Source organism: Acanthochromis polyacanthus, chromosome 8 (assembly GCF_021347895.1).
Source record: "Acanthochromis polyacanthus isolate Apoly-LR-REF ecotype Palm Island chromosome 8, KAUST_Apoly_ChrSc, whole genome shotgun sequence".
Taxonomy (NCBI): domain Eukaryota; kingdom Metazoa; phylum Chordata; class Actinopteri; family Pomacentridae; genus Acanthochromis; species Acanthochromis polyacanthus.
Genome location: NC_067120.1, coordinates 35,652,685 through 35,670,974, shown reverse-complemented (window position 1 = coordinate 35,670,974; position 18,290 = coordinate 35,652,685). Strand labels below are relative to the sequence as shown.

Below are 18,290 nucleotides of genomic sequence, written 5' to 3'. Positions count from 1 at the left end.
CCTTCCTGACCAGCTGTTTTAGCTCAAGTTTGTTGACATTTTAGGAAAATCAACGACATTAAAACAGCGCCGAATTTTCCGTGAGCAGCTGCTGTTTGCGGGTTTCCCGCAGAAGTTCAGACAGAAGTTTTTATTTCACCGTGAAACCGAAGAGAAACTAAAAACCCGCGGATTCTGCAGGTAAATATTTCTAACTCGTCTAAAGGAATTTATTGCGGTTTGCTACCAGTTTAGTTTGTTTATGTGTTTAGTTTATGTATTTGGACACCTTAAATGTGTGTTTGATGACTGTGTGTTAAAGTTTAACTGAGTTTAAACCTCCAAAGAAGAGGAGGTTGGTTGTTGTGTGACGAAGCTAAAATTAACTTTTCATCCTTAAAGTGAAGCTAATTGACAACTTTAAGAAACATTCTCTGTTTTCTGATTCACTTATTGTTGTTTAAAAAATCCCCAGTTAAAGCCCTAAAGTTGTTTAAATGTCATCAGACCAGTGAATCATATAAACACCAGGCCAAAACATCTGGAACCAGGCTGCTCACATCTGGATTACACTGGAAAAAATATTTAAAAATAATAAATTCTACATTTTACAGAGACAAAATATGAAAACTAGAATACAACAAACAACAAAAAAGATTGCAAGACAAAACTTACAGATAGTATAATAAAAATGTAAAAAAAAAAAAAAGTAATTAAGAGAAGAAAAATGCAAAAGATGTAATAAAAACTTCTGTCTTTATTTTTGTTTGCATTTTTTTCTCTTCATGATTTAATTATAAAAGACAAACTTAAAATGATATATTGAATAAACTTGAAAAATTAATTGAGACAAAATATGAAAAATATAAATAAACTGATTAAAGCACTAAATTTACAAATAATATAATAATAACTTGAAAAATTAATTAGGACACAAAATGAAAAAAAGATTAAAAGACAAACCTTTAAATAATGTAATAAAAATTTAAAAAAATATTTAGGAGATAACATGTTAAAAAATATAATAAAACAAGAAAACTGTTAAATACAAATGAATCATGTAATAAAACAATGTAAAAATATAATAAACACCAAAAAATTGATTATAATACAAAACTCAAAATATTATATATATAATGATATATAATATGTAATATATATATATATATATATATATATAGATAGATAGATAGATAGATAGATAATAAAAACTTGAAAAACATTAAGAGATAAAATATAAAAAAGTAATAAAAACAAAAAACAATTAAATGACAAAGCTTACAAATAATGTATTAAAAATCTGAAAAAATCATTAAGATACAAAATGTTAAAAAAAACAACAACAAAAATACTGATTAATAGACAAAAATGAAAGTAATATAAGATTGAGACAAAAGAGACAAAATAATATATATAAAGCCAAAACTTAAAATAGTAAGATAAAATTTTTGAAAAAAAAATTGGGACACTAAATATGAAAAATGTAATAAAAACAACAACAAAATTATTAACTTACAAAATTTACAAATAATATCATTAAAGATTTAAAAATTATGACACAAAATGTTTTAAAAAGTTAAACAAAACTTTCAAAATGTATTTTTAAAGCTTAAAAAATGTAATAACTTGATAAAAATGGAGACAAACTATGAAAAAATGCAATAAAATGTAAAAACTCTAATATATACAAATACATTGTTAAAAGAAAATGGTTAAAATGATATAATAAAAACTCAAAAAATTAATGAAGAGGTAAAATGTTTTTAAAAAGTATAGTAAAAGCAAAAAAGATTAACATACAAAAGTTAAATATAATAAAAACGTCAAAAAAAATAATTGAGAGAAAAAAATCTAAAAAATATTATTTCAAAACTTATTGCAAGACAAAACTTACAAAATATAATAAAAACTTGAAAAATTAATTGATACAGAATGTAAAAATCATTAATTGTTACAATGTAATAAAAACCTAGAATTTTTTAATCAAAACAAAAAAGATTAGCAGACAAAATGTAAATATAATAGAAACCTGAAAATATTAATTTGGAGACAAAATATTTTTAAAAAATATATTATTTAAAAAATATTAAAAGACTGAATTTACAAATAATATAATAAAAACTTGAAAAATTAATTAAGGCTCAAAATGTTAAAAAAAAGATTAAAAGACAAAAGTTAGAAATTGTAAAATAAAAACAATTAAACTATGTAAATAATAAAAAACAAACCAACAAAAATAATGAAATAAATTCATGCATAAGATCATGTGAGAAACTAAGCAAGCAGAGTGAAAAATTAAACCATTTACAGGGCTCCAGACTGTGACTAAATGCATTTTGCGACCAAAATTTTAGCGAGTGTGAGTCATTTTTTTATCTACTCGCGCATGTGTGACCAGTAAATTTGCAGATTTTTTTGAATTGCTGTTGAATACTTTTTGTTGCGTACAAACTCCTGCTCCACACTTCAGCCCAGTAGACAGTAATGCACGAATGAGCTGGTTTAACCAACATTAACTCCAAAAGAAGAAGAAAAGAGACGAACACCAAAGAAGAAGAAGGCGGGCCAATGTATGTGAGAGCAGGGGGTTAAAAACTTCTGTCTATGAAGCTCTTGATGTTTCACAAAGCCTTCATTTACATTCAGCCTTATTTTGAACACAAATTCACCTTCCTGTCCTTCACTCCTCTCTTGTCTCCATTCCAGCTGCTTATAAGTTTAGACACATCCTTTGCTAGACAGCAGCAGCGTGGAACCGTTGTCTTTCAACTTTTTTCAGACTTTTTTCGGATTTTCGGACTTTTCTGCAGCGTCTTCGTCATGTCAAGAAACCTCTTCTTAGAGAATCACTTCCTGTGCTGCTGAAATGGTCACAAAATAAAAGCCCGTAGCATTAAAAATATGCCTTCAAAATAAAAGCCTGGAGAAAAAGGTTATTTTAACACGAGCAAAACAAAGGCTTGCAAAAAGTGATGAATTGATCAGCAGACCTTTATAAGAGTAATTTACATGTGATTCAGTATAAATACATAACATGCACATGCATAACACATGCCTGTACTCAGCACAAGGTCTTTTTTATTAAAGTTTTCATCCGTCGGAAATGATACATCAACTGAGCAGCCTTGGTGGAGTACTGCGCTCTCTGAGTGCTTTTCTTGTTATGTTGTGTCAGCTGCTGCACAATAAAATGTGAATTGAAAACATAGTTTCTGCTTTTATTGTGCAAATATATATCAGTAATACAGTGAAAATGAGAGGAAATGTGAATATTTCCTTTGCAAGTCGTTTTGGTGTGCGCCCCTAAATTTTCTAATTTCTAATTTTCCTAAAATTTGAAGTTAGGGGCCACTGTGCTCCTAGGAAAAAAGTTAGTCTGGAGCCCTGATTTATCAGTCATATACTGTAAAAACAGAAGAAAGTAGTTTTAGTTCTACTTTAAGTTGCTGTTTATATATTTAGAGTCCACAGAGGTCAGAGCTTCTGGACTCTGGCTGCCGTTGAACAAAGAACCAGCATCAGGTCCAGTTTGAGTCCAGAAGTTATTAGAAGGACGAGTCGGTCTCCAGGAGACGCAGACAGAACAGACTCCAGCCTCCTGCCGGGTCTTTGCAGCTCAGTTTGGACTCCAGGAGTTCGGACGGAAGGAAGTGAGTGGACGGGTCGATCAGCGGAACAAAAGCTGACGGGAGGAAAAGGAGCTGCTGCCGGGACTGAGGCGTCTTTGTCAGAACGAGAACGAAGCGAGCTTTGTGGCCGTCGCCGAGCAGCTGCCTGCCTGACATCACCTGCAGACACTCGGCTGCTTTCACACCACAGAAGAAGAAGAAGAAGAAGACGCTCAGAGGAGCTTTAATAAATGCTGTGTTTGTCCTGAAGCATCATTTTATTCTTCTTTTCTCTCCACAGAGTTCCCCCTGTTTGGATCCAGGATTCCTGCGCCTGAGATTCATTCATTAAGTGAGTTTAAAGCAGATTTAATTCTAATAATTCTAACATTTTAGTGTACGTTACACATATAGACCTTAATATCTGGTTGTTTTCAGCCATATTTTCAATTTGGACTTTTAAGAAAGTGCAGAGAAAAAGCTTGAAATGTTCCAAAAAGTTTCACTGAGATGGAAAAGTTGGTACGTTTCTGACACAATTCAATTTACAGATGAATTCTTAACAAGTAGAGGGCAAATATAAAGCTGGATTTTTAAAAAAGTCTTATGTCCTCCAGTAACACTCTATCTATAATATCAACGTATTTCAATGAGTGCCCTTTAAAGGGTTAAAAAAGGACAAAATATAAATTTAGAATAATAAAAATTTGAAAAAAAACATTTAAAGAAAATTTTTAAAAATGAAATAAAAAAACTTTAAAATTTTTTGTTAAATGATAAAATAATAAAAATTAAAAGTGGAAGATTTTGATAAAAAGATAAAAAACAGAACAACAACTAGAAAAAATAATTAAAAAACAAAGCAAAAATAAAAATAATAACTAGAAAATTCTGAATGAAAGGAAAAAACATTTAAAACATTTTAAAAAATGAAATCTTTAATTCAAAGAAAAGACATAAAAAATAAATTCATTAAAACAAAAAATCTTGGAATAAAAGAAAAACATACACCAAATTTTAAAAGTATAATAAAAACTAAAAAATATTAAAAGACAAGACATAAAAATAGAATAATAAAAACTGGAACATTTGTTTAAAAGACGAAAACATAAAAATACTATTAAAAATAGAGCTATAATATTCCTTTAAAAATTATAGAAATAAACTTATAAACATTAAAAAATAAAAGAATAAAACTGTCAGTAGCATAAAATCTATCAACAAAAATATTAATATCATGTAAGAAACTAAAGTAGGAAATTACACAATTTATCATCCAGAAACTGTAAAAACAGGATTTTTTTTTCTTTTAGTTGGTTTTAAACTTTCAGGCTTGAACAAATCATGTGTAATTTGTAAAAATAAAACAATAAAATCTAGAAATATTTGATTAAAAGACAAAGCATTAAAATACATTAAAATAATAAACATTACAATTAAAATTCTAGAAAAACTTTTAAAAATGTAGAGTCAAAGTTAAAGCTACAAGTCAATCTTCAAAAATAATAAAATAATAAAAGAGAATTGAATAAAATATAGCCAACATAAAAACAATAAAATCAATAAGATAATTTAAAACCGTCCAGTTTAAGTCCATTAACTCTTTAAACCCCCAAAACTCATCGGCTGGCTTGAAAGACATGTTTTCTTTTAAAAACATTTCCAAATTTATATCATTTATCAGCCAGAGACGATAAAACAGAAAGATCTTTTCGATTTTTGACTTTCCGACAAACACTTCATCTGTGATTCTGTTGAAAAAAAAATCTGAGCTGTAAATCATGGTATTTCGTGTTTAATTAAAAAAAATGTCCAAAAATAAACCATTTGCTCTAATTAGATTCTGTAAAAAATGAAAAAAATCTGTGTTGCTTCGTGCATCCGTGAAGCTTTCAGTGACTCAGCTGTGACCAACAGTCATGTGACAAAAATTCAGAGTTTTCAGGTGAACTGCAGGCTGTTTACACAAATATGAAGATAATGAAATAGCTATAGTATGTAGAGTCAACATTTTTACAGTGTTTATTTCGATTGTGGACACTTGGAAAAATATTGTACGTGTTGATTACATTTTTTAGTTTTTTTTTGTAAAATATATAATCAACTTTAATTTGTTTTTAGATTATTTTTTTTTAGCATTCTAGCTGATTGCATATTGGACTTCATTCTGTCTCCTCCTGCATGCTGTTCTGTTTCTATTTAGAGGTTCAGGACTTTAGATTTCATTGAATAATGAGTCCACAGTGAGTAAAAATATGACGTTAGCAAAAAGACGCTGCAGCATCAGAGGCTTAATCGTGACCTCAGCGCTTTCTGCGGCTCGTTGTCTTCGTCTTCGGTGTGAAAAGCTCCAGTGAAACGAGGCTGCAGCTCCTCGGAGGACAATGAACAGAACCAGCGTGGCCTCGGTTTGTGTCACATTCACTATCAGTTCCAGCTCGTGACAGACGTGACGGTCAGCTGCTGCTACAGAGGAGATTCTGTCCTGCATCCAGCTGCTGCCTCCAGCTTTTGTTCTGCCTCCTTCAGTCCGACTGCAGCCGATTAATCTGACAAACAGCAGCAGCAGAAACTGAGACGATGGTCCTCGATTTTAGGTCGCCTTTGACCCACTTCTGCATCAGGACGTCTTTAGGATGAATCATAGTCGTGAAACCAGCATCTTTTAAAACCAAACCGCTCATTTTTACTCATTTATCAGCTGCAAATGAGTGAAATTTGAGGGTTTTTTTTTTGCATCTTCAGGACCCTGCATGTGTAAATTCATTCATTAACTGAGTTTAAAGCAGCTCGAGTGGGCTCAAACAATCCAGACGAAAAAGCTTGAAAATTGGCTCACCGGAGTTTATTTGCATTGCACGTATGATGAGCTGATAATTCAACAAAACAAGCAGAAATGAAATAAAGCAGCATTTTTATCCAATTTTGCATCATTTTGATGAATTCAGGCGTCTGAAACTGGCCTCTTTTTAACCCAAACTGCACGTTTTTAGTCATTTATCAGCCACAAACAAGTGAAACTACAATATTTCACTGCTGTTTTTTTAACTAATTAAAGTTTCTTCACACTCTTGATCACATAGAGATGAACTCCTGCCTCTTTACGGGTCATTATGTGTGAGAATCTATTAATTAAATGGGTTTAAAGAAGCTCTAATGGACATTTTTATAATTTTTACTTTAAAAAATTCAGAAAAAAAAAGCTCAAAATGTTTCCCTGAGGTGGAAAAATTGCAGGTTTCTTAGCTTATGAGCTATATTTCTGCAGGCGTCTGAAACCGATGTGTTTTTAACCCAGACTGCATGTTTTTAGTCATTTTTCAGCCACAAATGAGTAAAATTTGACTTTGTTGCTGCTGTTTTGTTAAAGTATTTTCTTACACTTGATCACATAGAGATGACCTCCTGCCTCTTTACGGTCATTATGTGTGAGAATCTGTTAATTAAATGGGTTTTAAGCAGCTCTAATGGACATTTTTATAATTCGAACTTTAAAAAAATCCTGAAATAAAGCTCAAAATGTTCCAAAAAGTTTCACTGAGGTGGAAAAATTGCAGGTTTATTTGTAAAACCATATTCATACACAGACAGTTGATGAGCTGAAAACAAAACTGAACAAGTAGAAATAAAATAAAGCAACGTTTAATCCAATTTTACATAGTTTTAGATTCATTCCAGTTCTGCCGGCGTCTGAATTTGTCATCTTTGTAACCTAAGCTGCACATTTTCAGTCATTTATCAGCCACAAATGAATGAAATTAAAATTTTTTGGTTGCTGTTTTATAATTAATTATTAATTTCCATTTTTATCTTAAATTTCTCCTGAGATGTTTGTTGTTCAAATGGACTCACATTTTAATGTGTGGAAAAAACGTCCAAAAAGTGGGTCGTCGGGTGATTTTTAAAACCGGTTATCTTGGAAAGTGTTTGATATGTGAAGCTAAAATTTAGCAAATATGTTTATTAAGATCCACATTTTATGCTTATAAATTTCAGGCGAATCAGAGATGCTTCTGTGGAAATGTTTAAGCTTTTTATGCAGCTCTGTGTTGATTCTGGTGGGGAAAAAAGTCTACAAATGCTTATAAAATCTGCACAGAAACTCAGCTACATGACACATTTTTGCACAGCAGAGTAAAAATATCACATTGAATACCACAAAATGACCCAAATAAAAGCCTCAGGATGTAAAACACTTCTTGTAATTGGGTTTAAAGGTGAAATTATTTCAGGTTTTTATCTTTAACACCTCGTTGTTCAAATAGACTCAAATTATAATATGTGGAAAAATGTTCTGAAAGTGGTAGACAGGGGAATTTTAAAGCGCAGTATCTCGGAAAGCGTTTGATATATGAAGCTAACATTTCACAGATATCTTTATAAAGATCCGCATTTTATGATCTAAACATTTCAGGCAAATCTGAGATGGTTCAGTGGAAATTTTTAAGCTTTTTATGCAGCTCTGTGTTGATTCTGGTGGGGAAAAAAGTCTACAAATGCTTATAAAATCTGCACAGAAACTCAGCTGCATGACACATTTTTGCACAGCAGAGTAAAAATATCACATTGAATACCACAAAATGACCCAAATAAAAGCCTCAGGATGTAAAACACTTCTTGTAATTGGGTTTAAAGGTGAAATTATTTCAGGTTTTTATCTTTAACACCTCGTTGTTCAAATAGACTCAAATTATAATATGTGGAAAAATGTTCTGAAAGTGGTAGACAGGGGAATTTTAAAGCGCAGTATCTCGGAAAGCGTTTGATATATGAAGCTAACATTTCACAGATATCTTTATAAAGATCCGCATTTTATGATCTAAACATTTCAGGCAAATCTGAGATGGTTCAGTGGAAATTTTTAAGCTTTTTATGCAGCTCTGTGTTGATTCTGGTGGGGAAAAAAGTCTACAAATGCTTATAAAATCTGCACAGAAACTCAGCTGCATGACACATTTTTGCACAGCAGAGTAAAAATATCACATTGAATACCACAAAATGACCCAAATAAAAGCCTCAGGATGTAAAACACTTCTTGTAATTGGGTTTAAAGGTGAAATTATTTCAGGTTTTTATCTTTAACACCTCGTTGTTCAAATAGACTCAAATTATAATATGTGGAAAAATGTTCTGAAAGTGGTAGACAGGGGAATTTTAAAGCGCAGTATCTCGGAAAGCGTTTGATATATGAAGCTAACATTTCACAGATATCTTTATAAAGATCCGCATTTTATGATCTAAACATTTCAGGCAAATCTGAGATGGTTCAGTGGAAATTTTTAAGCTTTTTATGCAGCTCTGTGTTGATTCTGGTGGGGAAAAAAGTCTACAAATGCTTATAAAATCTGCACAGAAACTCAGCTGCATGACACATTTTTGCACAGCAGAGTAAAAATATCACATTGAATACCACAAAATGACCCAAATAAAGCCTCAGGATGTAAAACACTTCTTGTAATTGGGTTTAAAGGTGAAATTATTTCAGGTTTTTATCTTTAACACCTCGTTGTTCAAATAGACTCAAATTATAATATGTGGAAAAATGTTCTGAAAGTGGTAGACAGGGGAATTTTAAAGCGCAGTATCTCGGAAAGCGTTTGATATATGAAGCTAACATTTCACAGATATCTTTATAAAGATCCACATTTTATGATCTAAACATTTCAGGCAAATCTGAGATGGTTCAGTGGAAATTTTTAAGCTTTTTATGCAGCTCTGTGTTGATTCTGGTGGGGAAAAAAGTCTACAAATGCTTATAAAATCTGCACAGAAACTCAGCTGCATGACACATTTTTGCACAGCAGAGTAAAAATATCACATTGAATACCACAAAATGACCCAAATAAAAGCCTCAGGATGTAAAACACTTCTTGTAATTGGGTTTAAAGGTGAAATTATTTCAGGTTTTTATCTTTAACACCTCGTTGTTCAAATAGACTCAAATTATAATATGTGGAAAAATGTTCTGAAAGTGGTAGACAGGGGAATTTTAAAGCGCAGTATCTCGGAAAGCGTTTGATATATGAAGCTAACATTTCACAGATATCTTTATAAAGATCCGCATTTTATGATCTAAACATTTCAGGCAAATCTGAGATGGTTCAGTGGAAATTTTTAAGCTTTTTATGCAGCTCTGTGTTGATTCTGGTGGGGAAAAAAGTCTACAAATGCTTATAAAATCTGCACAGAAACTCAGCTGCATGACACATTTTTGCACAGCAGAGTAAAAATATCACATTGAATACCACAAAATGACCCAAATAAAAGCCTCAGGATGTAAAACACTTCTTGTAATTGGGTTTAAAGGTGAAATTATTTCAGGTTTTTATCTTTAACACCTCGTTGTTCAAATAGACTCAAATTATAATATGTGGAAAAATGTTCTGAAAGTGGTAGACAGGGGAATTTTAAAGCACAGTATCTCGGAAAGCGTTTGATATATGAAGCTAACATTTCACAGATATCTTTATAAAGATCCACATTTTATGATCTAAACATTTCAGGCAAATCTGAGATGGTTCAGTGGAAATTTTTACGCTTTTTTTTTATGCAGCTCTGTGGCGATTCTTAAAAACACAAGTGTCCAAATACTTCACAGAGTAAAAATATCACAATAAATTCCACAAAATGACCCAAATAACAGCCTCAGGGTGAAAACGCCTCTGGTATTTGGGTTGAAAGGTTAAATTTGTTTGGTTGCGTCAGTGTGTCTCGTCTGCTACAGATTCCAAACCAACGCAGAGCAGAACTCACTGGTCCTCGTTAAAACTGACATTTCAGAATAAAAGCTCCCTAAAGGTCTGTCGTGTTTCCATGTAAACCTGGAAATAAACAGAAATCACCAGTAAAACTGAGACGAAGCTTTGTTTACCGAGAGAGAAAAGAAGCTTCGTCTCAGTTTTACTAAATAAAGAACAGAAGAGTTCATCAGTGAACAAAGAGAAGAGACGAGACGAGGACTTACACAAAGATTCTTTCATTTTACACTCAAACTGTTCAACCGATATCATCGTTTACAGTCAAACAGTTTGGATTAAATTCAAATGCATGTGATGAAAAAGCAGCGTTTTCCTGGAGCTCTCAGACTGCATGCTGGGATGTTTTATAGAGCAAATGTTATTTTTAAAAAATTCTAAAATTTATGTTAGGTTATGTTTCAGATTTCATAATACTGATATAACAACAATTTATAAAAATAATAATAACAATAATAATGAGAGTGTAGTATAAATTATTATTATTATTATTATTGTTATTATACAAAATATGGCTTTTATTTCTATTTTATATCTAGATATTTAACATTTTATTCTAGATATATTTTAATAATATATGTTTTATTTCTATTATTTTATTTTTCTTATTTATTTCATTTTAATCAATAAAATTAAAATATAAATAAATAAATTATATTAAATATCTAGAAATAAAACATTTTTATATAAATAAAATGAAATATCAAAAATATCTTAAAGGCAATATTTTATTTATAGATATTTTAGATTTTGTATTTTATTTTATCTTATTTTATTTCATCTCAACAAATCAAATAAAAATATATTTTATTTAGATATTTTATTTCATTTATATTTTGGAATAAAATATTTTATTTGCTTTATAGATATTTAATTTTATTTAAATTATTTTGTTTAGTATATCAAATTAAAAAAAGAAACATAAGTCATCTTAAAAATCTATAAATAAAATCTTATATTTTTATATGAATAAAATATAATATCTTAAATATCTATAAATATAATATTTAATAAATAAAAAATTAAATTTTTGAATGAATAAAATAAAATATCCTATATGTGGATAATTAAAAATGACTTATGTATAGATGTTTTAAATATTGCAGTTAGCTTGTATTTTTTAATTTTATTAAAATGAAATAAAATAAAATATAATAAATACTATAAATAGACTAAAATATCTCTAAATGAAATTAAATGTTTTTTTAAATATAAATAAAGTACATTATCTATTATTAAAAATATATATATATATCTAGATAGCTGAAGGGCAACATCAAAATTCATAAAAACAGAATGGGAAAATAATAATTAAAGAACAATAAACAACATTAAATGGACTCAAATCTGTACATAAGTGAATAAATTGAGATATTAATAAATAAAAAATATGTTTTATTCTGAGTAATTGTTGTTCTTTGGTTGCTTTTTGCTCGGCTGCTGCTTAAATCTTATATTTAGCTTCAAAAACAAACACGAGAAACAACAAATGGACTCAGACGAGCAGCAGCAGCCAGAATCAAACCCTCAGTGATTGTTGGAGGAGGAGGTTCGACCAGACAGCGAGTCTTTGTGGTCGGAAGCACAAAGAGCAGCTTTCAGTGTGCGGCTGCTTCGAGTCAACAAACACCATCAGACGTTGTTCTGCTGCTGCTGCTGCAAACCGGCTTCACTTCAGCTTCTGTTCCAGGGAGTCGACATGAAGCGCTGCCTCGGACTGATGCTGCTGCTCTGTTCTGGGATGTTTCATGTAGGTGAGTGGACTCATCTCACTCTGCAGCGCTAAAATCAAACTTTAACTGTCATTTATTAACAGGAAAACCAACATTTAGGGGTAAAAAGCTGAAGGTTTCAGCCTTTAAAGCAAAAAAAAGTCCTTTTTTTTCACATCAATGGCTTGTAAAATATGCACAAAAGCCATAAAATTGTATTATTAATGATTATTGTGGTAATTTTAGTCCCATATTTTGCATTTAAAATGAAAAACTACATGAAACCTGGTTTATATCAGACTGTAAGCAGATTTTTTTACTGTAATATAGTTCACCTTACATGGATTAAATCCATTAAAACTAGTTATTTTGTAGTTTAAGAGGCTAAAAATGAGAGTAAATGAATGATTTAAATGTCAACCTGAGTTAATTAATGTGTAAAAATCCCTTAAATAGCAGTTAAACTCGACTGTAACTACCTCTATTCATATTTAAAATAACAAATAGTGCAATAACAGACCATAAAGCAGCTGTAAGCAGGTGTTTTACTGTGATTTAGTTCAGTTTACATCTGTTAACTTAATTAAAAACAAAATTTAAGACGTTCATGTTGTTTATTAATGAGCAGAAGCAGCAAATAATCATCACTAAAATGTCAAACTAACTTAAACTTTACTTTATCTCCCCATTTTTAGCATTTAAAATGAGAATCTAAACATGTAATAACTGTTTTTCTTCCATAATGATATATTTATTAACAAATTTAATTAATCGTTTATTATTTGCTAATATTAGTAAATAATAAAAATACAGATTAATAAGCTCATTATCTGCGTGTAGCTACATTATAATGTGTGATAAGTCTGCAGTAGTAAGATGTGTTAATAATAATAATAAAGGAGAATTTATTTATTTTACATGAATAATAAATGAAAAATATGAGTAGCTTTAATTATTTATTGACTTTCTTTTTTCTAAAGCGCCTCGTTGCTCCAGTTTTCATGGTTCTACAGAAATAAAGTGTTTTTATTAACAATATTTTCATTGATTGTGTGTAAAACAATAAAAATGTATAAAAATATCAGTTATTATTTAGAAAATACTTAAAAACATAAATTTCAATCAGCTAAATGAATTTAGATTTTTTTGTGTTTTACATTTAGAAGTGTTTATTATTCATGGATTTGGCACTAGTAATAATAATAATAAACACCCTAAAATAATCCAGTAGTACAATACAAGAGCCCATATATGAGATTATGACTACATGATAATGTGTTTTAAATGAATAATTAAATATTTAGCTTTCAGTTGTTACTCAGCTCCACTTTAATTCATCATTAATGGAGGAAACCGTCATATTAGATGAACATTAGTGTTTTTATTCGTGTGCAAGTGAGCAGAATAAAAAAAAATCACTTATCACTATTAAACCCTTTAAAAACACACTTATCTGTTCATTTAATTACGAATTACATTTGGAAAACGCCTCATAATTAGCATTTAAAGGTGTTTTTTAGTGAATTTGACATTGTAGATATTATAAAACACTCTTATTGTGCTTCTAACTGAATTATAATGTGATAAAAACATAAATTTTGTGTTTAACTTATGTTAAATTTACAGTGTTTCACGGCTAATGGTTGATCAGAAGTGTTAATTCTCATATAAAGCTCTAAGAAAAGGACATTTAAAACAGACAGCAGCTGTTTCATCCACTACGTGTCAGCTGTGAGTCTCACTTTAGACGCTGTTTTATTCTTTTGCCTGAATAGAAACAGAAAAATCCGTGAATGAAAACAGCTTTATTGTGAATTCAGCTGTGTTAAAATGCAGTTTATGTGAGCACAGAGGGCAGGAGAGAAGCTAACGGATGCTAACAGCAGCTGAGTACACGGAAGACAAGAATCCACCCACTGGTTTATTGACTAGATTAACGTTTCCACCATCTTTAAATATCTTTAAATTAGCTTTACAGTTTCCACAGCACTCTGACCTGTGGGTATACAGTTGAAGCTAACATTAGCCGCATTAGCTCCACAACATGCTAAAACTAGGGACTCTCCTCTCACCGTGGGGACATTGGCATCAAAAAGGAACTGACTGGATGTTTAGTTCCTCTGCTGGTGCATAAAGACTGCTGTGTTCACTCCTTCAGCCAACAGCAGAACGTTTGCATTTTAGAATTATACAAAGTTTGACGGTGGTACGCAGGATTTATGTCAACTTCTTCGATGATTTGTGAAGCTAAAAGGCTAACTAGTCATCCGGGGACTGGAGGAATGGCAGAGGTAAACATTTCTGTCTTATTTTACACCTCAGTAGGCTTTCACCATTTGGGACCTTTAATGTGGAGCATGAGCTTAACCCTCATGTTGTTCTGTGGGTCAAAATTGACCCGTTTTAAAGTTTGAAAATGTGGGGAAAAAAATAACAATTCACAGTGGAACTTCTGATGTCCACATTTTCAACATTTTTGGGAAGTCTTTGAACATTTTTTGGTGGAAAAAAAGAAATGTTGAAAATGTTTCTTAAGAACATTTACATAAAAACCAAACCAAACCCGAATCCATCGAAATTTGCTGGATTTTGGTTGATTTTTTTCTGAATATTCTTAACCCTCCTGTTGTCCTCATTTATGGGCACCAAAAATATTGTTTCCTTGTCTGAAAAAAATCAAAAAATTCAGCAAAAAAATCCCCAAATTTTGGAAATTTGCAAAACCTTCAGGAAGAAAATTCCAATAATTCTAGAAAAGTTTCATTTTTAAAAAAATCCCCCAAATTTGGCAAGGAAATTCATGTTAATGTTTTCAAAAAATGAGTAAAAATCTCAAAAAAAATCCTAAAAATATCTAAAATGATTACATATATATCAGTAAAACTTCTAATATTTTCTATAAGAACATTCAGAAAAACCAACCAAAATCCAGCAAATTTTGTTGGATTTTGGGTGATTTTTTATGTGATAATACAATAATATAGAAATCATGTATATCTAGTCACTTTTGATATTTTTACTCATTTTTTGAAAGATTTTTACTCATTTTTAAAAATTATTTGCTAGAATTTCCTTGCCAAATTTGTTTTTTTTTTAAATAAAACTTTTGAAGATTTTTTTGAATTTTCTTCTTCAAGATTTTGCAAATTTTCAGAATTTTTTTGCTGAATTTTTGGATTTTTTTGCAGACAAGGAAACAATATTTTTCGGTGCTGTAAATGAAGACAACAGGAGGGTTAACACAAGTGAATCATTGAGCTCATGTTTTGCCGAGAGCTCAGTGATTCACAGTTTATATTTAAATTATTGTGAAACTTGAAAATGTGGTTAAAATCTGAACACTGCAGGACTGAGACTCCGTTGTTTCATGATCACAACTCCAGCAGCTGATGTTTTGTTCAGAAAAGCCTGGATTTAAGAGAAACAGCTTCTGAATGTTGTATAACCCGTTTCTTGTTTTTCTTCTTCTTGTTTTTCTTCAGGGTCTGGGCTTCGCTGCTACAAGTGCGCTGATTACACCGGACGCTGCCAGAACGTCCAGGAGTGTACGTTCGAAGACTCCTGCATCTCTCTGAGCGAGAGAGGTCAGTTAAAGCCTCGACAGTTAGAAAAACACAGCAGAGATCCATCCAGTCAAAGCTGAAATCACACCTGAACGTTACACATTTAACGTTACCACGTAAACTTTAGAATGCCACAGATGTCACAGTCACTGTCAGTAAAGGAGAGTACGAATATTTTAAAAGTAGAATACAGTAAAATTCAAGTAGAAACCTTTAACTGCCATTATGTTGTGCAAAACACAAGAAAATAATGAACACTACTCCTGATTGACGCATTAAGACACACAAAAAGCAACCTTAAAAATATAAAAAGAAAAGAGTAAATCAAAAATGTAATGTACAACTGAGGTGAAAACACCACTGTGTAATATCACTTAAATGTTAAAGGATTAAAAAATGTATCACCTCCCAATAGCTGCGTTATTTCTAAGTTTACAGTGGAGTATTTCTTTCTATGAAGAATCAAAAATGAATACTTTACAAGGACTACGCTGAAAATTCAGACCCCTGAATGCAGCTAAAGTGAAAACACTAATAATCACAGGATCTAAAGTGACTACGCCTGTGAGTTCATGTCTGCCTGCATGAACGTGGTTCTACAATGAGCTGTGAACAGCAGAACTTTCTATCTGCATGTCTTCATCAGGGCTCCACATGGAGAAGAACTGAACTGAAAAATCTGATTGTGAGAATCCACAAAGATGGAAAAGAATCCAGGAAGATCGACTAAAAATCAGTGAAACACAGCTGCAGCAGGAATCAGGAGGTATAGATGGAGTCATCACCAGTCATGGATTCCTAAAATAACTCCACAGACAGAGAACTACTTCCTCAATGTGGCTTAAAACCAGACAGCAGCTGCTTCAGACTTGGAAAATGGGTTTTAAATGGAATCAGAGTTTCTGTGAAGCTCAGACGATGTGAAGGACATTTGAGGACATCAACCTCTATTAGTGGTATTCAAGGAAAAATACATTTCCTGCTGTCCAGTACAAAGCAGCATGGATGAAACTTTAGTAAAGAACATGAAAAGAAGACTAAATAATACTGAGAGTACATTCTTTGGTCAGATGAAGATAAATGAGTTTCAGCATGTTTGGTGCGAATCTGATCAGTGAAGAACGGAGGCGATAATGTGATGATACGGGGCTGCATGACTGTAAAAGACCTTTCTTCTTTAACCCTCCTGTTGTCCTCATTTATGGGCACCAAAAATATAGTTTCCTTGTCTGAAAAAAATCCAAAAATTCAGCAAAAAAATTCCCCGAATTTCTGAAAATTTGCAAAACCTTCAGGAAGAAAATTCCAATAATTCCTTAAAAGTTTCCCTTAAAAGTTTTATTTTTAAAAAAAAATCCCCCAAATTTGGCAAGAAAATTTTAGTAAATATTTTCAAAAATGAGTAAAAATCTTCCAAAAAAAAAATCCTAAAAATATCTAAAGTGATTACATATATATCAGTAAAACTTCTAATATTTTCTTTAACATTCACAGAACATAACACAGAACATTCACAATTTTTTTTTTTAAATCCAGCAAATTTCACTGGATTTTGGTTTTACAGAACAAGAGAAATGTCACATGGATGTGTTCTCCTGATAATTTTCTGCACATTTTAGTACAAATTACACGTTTTCATCAAAATCCTGCACATTTTGCCTGTAATTCTAAAGGAAATTGAGAAGTTTTTTTGCTGCTGCAGTTTTAAAGTTGAGCTTTTTTTGGAAAAAAAATTGATCTCTTTGATTTCCCTCTTTTTTCTCCCTTGTGTCCTGATATGAAATCAGGAAATGATTTGTATCTGGAGTTATGAGTGGAATACACAGTGTTTAACCCTCATGTCGTCCTGCGGGTCAAAATTGCCCCGTTTTAAAGTTTGAAAATGTGGAAATAAATATATTTTTACAAACTTCTGATGTCCACATTTTCAATATTTATAGTAAATTTTTGAAAAATGTTTTGGTGAAAAAAAAAATGTTAAAAATGTTTCATAAGAACATTCACAAAAAAAAACAACCAAAATCCAGCAAGATTTTGATTCATTTTTTGAAAATATTTACAAGAGTTTTCTTGTCAAATTTGTTTTTTTTTTAAAAATAACCTTTTAAGCAAAACTTTTAAAGAATTATTAGAATTTTCTTCCTGAAGCTTTTGCAAATTTTCAGAATTTTTGGATTTTTTTCAGACGAGACAATATTTTTGGTGCCTGTAAATGAGGACAACAGGAGGTTTAAAGCATTAAATATTTAAATCTAAACCCCTTAAAAGCAGGACTCGCGGCTGTAACCGAGTGTTTCTGTGCGTCCAGGTGGGAAGACGATCCGTCAGTGCATCCGGTACACGGACTGCGATAACTCCCGCCTCAGCCAGATGTTCCCGGCCATCTCCGGCTTCACGTACAGATGCTGCAGCAGCAACCTCTGCAACTCCGGCATCACCGTCACCACGGCGACGCCCGCCCTGGCGCTGGCGGCGTCGCTGCTGAGCGTCTTTTGGAGCTGGATGTGAAGAACCTGCAGCTTTGGGATCTTTCACTGACACCCTCTAACACGAGCTAAACTGTTCTCTGTCCGGTTTCTCAGGTTGAAGTTGAAATGACTTTCTTCATTTTGCTAATTTACTGTTCTAATTAACCAATAAACACGACGACAACTGAACACGTGTCCCGTGTTT

The 18,290-nt window shown here is 31.5% G+C and overlaps 1 protein-coding gene across 2 annotated transcripts; it reads left to right on the top strand.

Moving 5' to 3' along the window:
• Positions 1-18,274, top strand: LOC110962217 (CD59 molecule (CD59 blood group)). Of its 2 annotated transcripts, XM_022210134.2 has the most exons (5): positions 1-180; positions 3,889-3,939; positions 12,033-12,096; positions 15,537-15,638; positions 17,926-18,274. In XM_022210134.2, exons 3-5 carry the CDS (start codon positions 12,042-12,044, stop codon positions 18,123-18,125), a joined length of 357 nt encoding a protein of 118 aa, XP_022065826.1. In that variant the 5' UTR covers positions 1-180; positions 3,889-3,939; positions 12,033-12,041; the 3' UTR covers positions 18,126-18,274. The 2 variants fall into 2 exon arrangements, with proteins under 2 accessions (XP_022065826.1, XP_051807621.1); XM_051951661.1 differs by lacking the exon at positions 1-180 and having other exon boundaries at positions 3,883-3,939.
• The last annotated feature ends 16 nt before the right edge of the window (positions 18,275-18,290 follow it).

Bases quoted from the DNA above. Each gene is read 5' to 3' on its own strand.
- LOC110962217 (XM_022210134.2), top strand. From the start codon at position 12,042: ATGAAGCGCTGCCTCGGACTGATGCTGCTGCTCTGTTCTGGGATGTTT. The intron at 12,097-15,536 runs GTGAGTGGACTC...GTTTTTCTTCAG, and splicing joins TTCTGGGATGTTTCATGTAG to GGTCTGGGCTTCGCTGCTAC. The intron at 15,639-17,925 runs GTCAGTTAAAGC...CTGTGCGTCCAG, and splicing joins CATCTCTCTGAGCGAGAGAG to GTGGGAAGACGATCCGTCAG.